We start from the raw sequence: 6589 nt of genomic DNA on the forward strand, positions 1-6589 counted from the left end.
GTTTCTGTTTGGAGAAAAATGACCTGTTGCAACCGTCCCTTGTTGCTGCTGTCCCCGGTCTCCCCTAACTTAGTACATTTCCTTTGTTACAGTACTTAAGTAGTTTTTGAGGATTTGTCATTTTACCAATTAGTTTTAGCTACTTTTATTTTGTTACATTTTAAAGCTAAAAATGATACTTTAACTTCTTTGCTTTAATATGTAACACCATCTTGTTCAAAATTAAATCTGTTTGAACTCATCATGTTTCTGCTCTTAAAAAATAAAGTGTTGAATTTACTCAACAAAGCCATGTCAGCTGGCTTCACTGAGACTAGTAGAGTTGATAAACTGAGAGACTTCACACTGACTCAGTTTACTCAGCCTGGTTTAGTGGAACCAGTTTGGTTCAGTAAATTCAACAGTTTCTTTATTACAGAGTGTAAAACTTTTACTTTCCCAATTTTTGTGAACAGTTTTATTACTTTTACTTAATTTTTTTCAAATACGTTATAAACCTCTGACTAATACCACGGACAAACTTTTTTTGTTTCTGTGCAGAGGTTGTGCTCACTTTCTTTCCACAGATTTAAAATAAATCTTTCCTGCCACAGCAGAGTGAGGAGACATTAGAGCAGCTCCAGCAGCAGGGACCATGATGCAGGCTCCTCTCAGGGACAGAGAACTGTTATTACAGGGAGAAACCAGGCAGGTATCAGGACAGATAATCACTTTCACAGATTATGTGACTGTTGTGATGTCGTCTTAAAGGCAGCAGGTCAGCAGGTTTTCTTTAGTTTCATCAGGGTTGCACGTCTGTGATGAAACATAAATGTGTTCATGTCATTGAATTAATTTATGTAGTTTATTACTCTGTTACTTTCTCAACACCAGTGGTGCCTGCAGAGTTTTTTTTTCAAGGGGGGCCATGGGGGTGGGCACAGAAAAAMAGGGGTGGCACGCCAAAACTAATATCCATAACAGAAAATTTATGCTGCTAACAATGAGACATTGTGTACACTGACTAAATGATAAAATAAGTGCAGGTTAAGACTTTATTTTCTTCCTCAAACAAAAATAGTTTTAAATGATTTGAGAAAACCAGTATTTAACTATGATAACAGTAAGTCAGCAGGCAATGTTCTAAGTTCATATTGTTAGTGGGACTAAGCTATAGGCTAGAATAAGGCTAAGGAGAAAGGGCATACTTTACTCCACAGAGGTCTGCGCAGACTCAGTGAGGACTCGAAGCAGGACTRRTCCACGCAGAGATCAGTTTTTTTTGCATCTGCGATGTTGCACAATAAACTGTCCAAAGAGTTCAAGTCAAACTGTTTTTTTGCAACACCAAGCAGATAAAGTTGAGAATTTGTGTCATTTGTGAACAAAACACAGTCAAATTTTGAAAAGCGTCTCATGGAGCAGATTAGAAAACTTTATGATACATCAGTGAAGGAATATAAGAACTTTCAGGGAGTAACAWATTTGTGGGAGGAAATAGCTAAGGTAGTTCTTTTCTTTTTAATTTTGTTGTTTTAAAGCTAAAATGCAAACTGTCTCTTCCTCCTGATCCTTGACATCATGACTGAAATTGCGAGAAATTAAAGAATTTGTCAGGCGGTCAGTACGCTCGAGTGTGATGTCTCTAACGTCTGTGGACAATATGCACAGAGTCCAAGTGGCTCATGGTTCGCACACAGTCCCCGAGTATGTGGAAGCCTTAGGCTAAGGCTAAAGCAAAGGCTATAGCTAAGGCTAAAGCTAAGGCTAAGGCTAAAGCTTATGTGGGAGCCTTAGGCTAAGGCTAAAGCAAAGGCTATAGCTAAGGCTAAAGCTAAGGCTAAGGCTAAAGCTTATGTGGGAGCCTTAGGCTAAGGCTAAAGCAAAGGCTATAGCTAAGGCTAAAGCTAAGGCTAAGGCTAAAGCTTATGTGGGAGCCTTAGGCTAAGGCTAAAGCAAAGGCTATAGCTAAGGCTAAAGCTAAGGCTAAGGCTAAAGCTTATGTGGGAGCCTTAGGCTAAGGCTAAAGCAAAGGCTATAGCTAAGGCTAAAGCTAAGGCTAAGGCTAAAGCTTATGTGGGAGCCTTAAGGCTAAGGCTAAAGCTTATGTGGGAGCCTTAAGGCTAAGGCTAAAGCTTATGTGGGAGCCTTAAGGCTAAGGCTAAAGCTTATGTGGAGACCTTAAAGCTAAGGCTAAAGCTTATGTGGGAGCCTTAAGGCTAAGGCTAAGGCTAAAGCTTATGTGGGGGCCTTACGGCTAAGGCTAAAGCTTATGTGGTGGCCTTAAAGCTAAGGCTAAAGCTTATGTGGAGGCCTTAAGGCTAAGGCTAATCCTAAAGCTAAGGCTAAAGCTTATGTGGGAGCCTGAAGGCTAAGGCTAAAGCTTATGTGGCGGCCTTAAAGCTAAGGCTAAAGCTTATGTGGAGGCCTTAAGGCTAAGGCTAAGGCTTATGTGGAAGCCTTGAGGCTAAGGCTAAAGCTTATGTGGGGGCCTTAAGGCTAAGGCTAAAGCTTATGTGGGAGCCTTAAGGCTGAGGCTAAAGCTTATGTAGGGGCCTTAAGGCTAAGGCTAAGGCTAAAGCTTATGTGGTGTCCTTAAAGCTAAGGCTAAAGCTTATGTGGTGTCCTTAAAGCTAAGGCTAAAGCTTATGTGGGAGCCGGAAGGCTAAGGCTAAGCCTAAAGCTAAGGCTAAGGCTTATGTGGGGGCCTTAAGGCTAAGGCTAAGGCTAAAGCTTATGTGGGGGGCCTTAAAGCTAAGGCTAAAGCTTATGTGGGAGCCTGAAGGCTAAGGCTAAGGCTAAAGCTTATGTGGGAGCCTTAAGGCTAAGGCTAAGCCTAAAGCTAAGGCTAAGACTTATGTGGGGGCCTTAAGGCTAAGGCTAAGGCTAAAACTAAAGCTAAGGCTAAGGCTAAAACTAAAGCTAAGGCTAAGGCTAAGCTATACTTTTGGTCCAGGACAAATGTGTTGTGCTATTTTTGTGTAGGAGGTATGTGGTTTTAAAGAGTTGTACAGTTGGTAAAAACATTAAAAATAACAAAAGTCTGCCCTGGACCTGTTTGGTCTAAAATACACAGGCTGATATTTGGGTCCCAGTCCACCCTGCTCCTTAGAAACTAACCCGGATCATTAAAGTGAAGAGTTTGTCAAACTGCAGACAGATTTGTGCAGTGAAACCTTTTCTTGTGTCCAGATGAAAATCTTGTTCCAGAGTCTGGCCTCCATGAAGCTCTCCACCTGCAAACCAACAGTTTAACTCAGCCTCGTCGTTTCAGTACATTTTGTTTTTTTCTTTTTAAAGGCAGAAAAAACACGGATTACTTCTTGTAGTTTCAGGCTGTGACATGTTAATAAACTCAGATATTGTTGTGTAAGATACAGATTCTCCATCCTGCTTCAGTTTGATGTGAAACAAAAACACAAAGGAGCTGATTTATTAAGATCTCAGATAATGACCGATAAATATTTGAGAGAAATGGTTATTTAATATATAAAGAAAAATGTTTTAAATCTTTGAGTTCAGCTCATGAAAAATGGGAGCAAAAACAGAAGTGTTACATTTATACTTTTGTTCAGAAATACATGACTTCAGCTGATTATTTAACATATCAAACAGTCACTCATTGAATCTTTACCCATAAACTGACAGAATAATCAGAGTCTTTGCTTTTTCCTTCCCAAGGTTTTTATACCTGTGGTCCTCTGAAAATGGGTCTGTGATCCTCCAGTTGAGAATCCCTGCATTAATGAATTTGAGGCTTTTAATATGTGAATGCTGAGTCAGCATTCAGACTATTTTCCTGTTTAAAGAAACCACTTTCACAGACTTTGTACCATTTTAACCTTACATACAGCACATGAAAATGTTCAGGAATAATGAAGTTATGATTTCTGCTAATTGTGAAAAATGTAACTTTATTTAAACAAACATTTCATAGAATACATTAAGATGTCTTGAGTTCCTTCAGAAACATTATTGTCTTTAAAATCGGCTCTGTTTTTAACTTCTTATGCTACTGTTCAGTTAATTTCAGCATTTAGCTACTGCTGTGTTAATTCTAGCTTTAGCTTTAATGTCTTTCATTTTAGCTTATGCTCATCTTAGTTTAAATTTGTTTTCAACAAAATTGAGCAAATTATTCAAATGTTTTTGGTTACTGAGTTCAGTAATAATGTTTGTGACAAACTTTTTATCATCTTCATCAGGGCTGTTAGGTAACAGGTGAGTGCTAAGACCACCAACCTTCTAGGGGGCGCTACAACAAGGGGAAGAAAGAAAACAAAAATTTGGCTGCTCCTAAAATGTAAAATGTTTTGTTGTTTTCGCTAAGTCTCTATCAGGAATCAAATTCCCTAATCAGATTTAAACCCATCCTGGACAGAAACCTAAATGTGAGTTACCTTTGACAGATAGAAAAAAGGTCCACTCTGATGTTCAAACAGAACCTTTCCACAGTGAAACATGAGGAGTCCAAAGTCAAACAGAGGACCAGGAGCCTCCTTTCCCTCCACCTGAAAACACCAACAAATGTTAGAATAAGTAGAGCTGCAGGTATGTAGAGCTGCAGGTATGTAGAGCTGCCAGGTATGTAGAGATGCAGGTAAATAGAGCTGCAGGTAAGTAGAGCTGGAGGTAAATAAAGCTGCAGGCATGTAGAGCTACAGGTAAATAGAGCTGCAGGTATATAGAGCTGCAGGTATGTAGAGCTGCAGGTATGTAGAGCTGCAGGTATGTAGAGCTGCAGGTATGTAGAGCTGCAGGCATGTAGAGCTGCAGGTATGTAGAGCTGCAGGTATGTAGAGCTGCAGGTATGTAGAGCTGCAGGCATGTAGAGCTGCAGGTATGTAGAGCTGCAGGTATGTAGAGCTGCAGGTATGTAGAGCTGCAGGTATCTAGAGCTGGAGGTATGTAGAGCTGCAGGTATGTAGAGCTACAGGTATGTAGAGCTGGAGGTAAATAGAGCTGCAGGTAAGTAGAGCTGCAGGTATGTAGAGCTGCAGGTATGTAGAGCTGCAGGTGTGTTGAGCTGCAGGTATATAGAACTGCAGGTGTGTAGAGCTGCAGGTATGTAGAGCTGCAGGTATGTAGAGCTGCAGGTATGTAGAGCTGCTGGTATCTAGAGCTGCAGGTATGTAGAGCTGCAGGTGTGTAGAGCTGCAGGTAAGTAGAGCTGCAGGTATGTAGAGCTGCAGGTATGTAGAGCTGCAGGTGTGTTGAGCTGCAGGTATATAGAACTGCAGGTGTGTAGAGCTGCAGGTATGTAGAGCTGCAGGTATGTAGAGCTGCAGGTATGTAGAGCAGGTCTCATTTTACCATCATGTTGTTCTCCACCATGTTCCAGGCACGGGGACGCAGCATCAGCACTGGAGCCTGAGAAATGTGGGGAACACCTGCCCCCACATCAACAAAAACAACAGGTGAGAACAGGTGTTCTGCTCCAAACCAACCAAACATGTGAACCTCACCAGGGAGCTGGCTGCTCACTGCCTGCAGGACGTTATGAAGACCTTTGATCTGGTTGTAGAAGGACGGGCAGTTTCCATCATCAAAGTCAACCTGAGGAGACCAAACAGAAGAGTTCTACCTGACTGCTCAACGGGGACATGATTACAGCCCTTTTTACACCAGATCTTTGGAAACGTTGGTGTTTTTAATGTTTAAGGACGCAAACGAACAAAAAAGAAATAATAATCCCATGTTTTTATGTAACTGCTGCTTCTAGGTGTCACTTGTGTACTGACCAGTGTCAGTGTGATCCAGTTAGGTCTGAACTACAGACTGATGATCCTTCAGACCCAGGGTGTGCTTCATTCAGCTCCTTCATGTTCTTTGTTAAATTATCCTTGTCAGGTGAAGTGGAAACTTGAACACTCAGCTACATGACCCAGATGCCAGAAGGAGAGCTTCAGCTGTTCACAACACTGTGACAGTTCTCATTCAGACAGGTCTTAAGTCTAACAGGTGGAAGTGGACCTCAGACCTCCTGGACTCATCTGGATCAGAAAGAACTGCTTAAGTCTGAGTTTGTTGGCTTCGTTACACATTTCAACCAGTGGCAGATCYAGGATTTTTCTGAATAAGGGGCCATCAAGGTGCCACAATATTCATAGAGGGGCCAAGTATTTTTTTTATCATCTTTGTACACAAATCTCTGATTTTAGTAAGATGTRTACATTYAATCAGTCACACATGTTCAAACTCTTGTAAGGCAATTTAAAAAAATCATTCATGCATATTATCCTTACAGGTTTTACATGCATTTTACTGTAAATAGATCAAATACTCTCAGACACACARCATGTAAGAAAATACAGCCATTGTTTGTTAGTGGAAAGACTTTTCCTGCAGGACAAGAAGAGAAAACAACGTCTGTAAGATTGATTCATGCCGGACCTTCCTATTTGACTCATTACCGCCTCTAGTGTTTACACATGGAATTGCACTCGTATGTAGAGCTACAGGTCATCATTAATCTAGAGCAGGGCTTCTTAACCTTTTTGACCTCGGGGCTCAATTTATTGAACATAAAGTGACACGAGGCCCAGTCAGACATTACCATACCAAAATTATAATTATTCTAATTCTTGGTTTGATTTTTATTGTATTTACA

General features: G+C 40.9%; 1 protein-coding gene across 1 annotated transcript in view; it reads right to left on the bottom strand.

Annotated features, from left to right (window-relative positions):
• The window catches only part of ugl (ureidoglycolate lyase), a gene marked incomplete in the record, with an annotated part of 31023 nt that overhangs the window by 20999 nt on the left and 3435 nt on the right, over positions 1-6589 (bottom strand). Inside the window, 4 exon segments of the mRNA XM_014033180.1 lie at positions 3156-3215; positions 4380-4490; positions 5293-5369; positions 5445-5535. Of these exon segments, the coding sequence (XP_013888634.1) occupies positions 3156-3215; positions 4380-4490; positions 5293-5369; positions 5445-5535 (339 nt within the window).

The sequence above is a fragment of the Austrofundulus limnaeus genome, unplaced genomic scaffold (genome assembly GCF_001266775.1).
Source record: "Austrofundulus limnaeus strain Quisiro unplaced genomic scaffold, Austrofundulus_limnaeus-1.0 Scaffold1655, whole genome shotgun sequence".
NCBI lineage: Eukaryota > Metazoa > Chordata > Actinopteri > Cyprinodontiformes > Rivulidae > Austrofundulus > Austrofundulus limnaeus.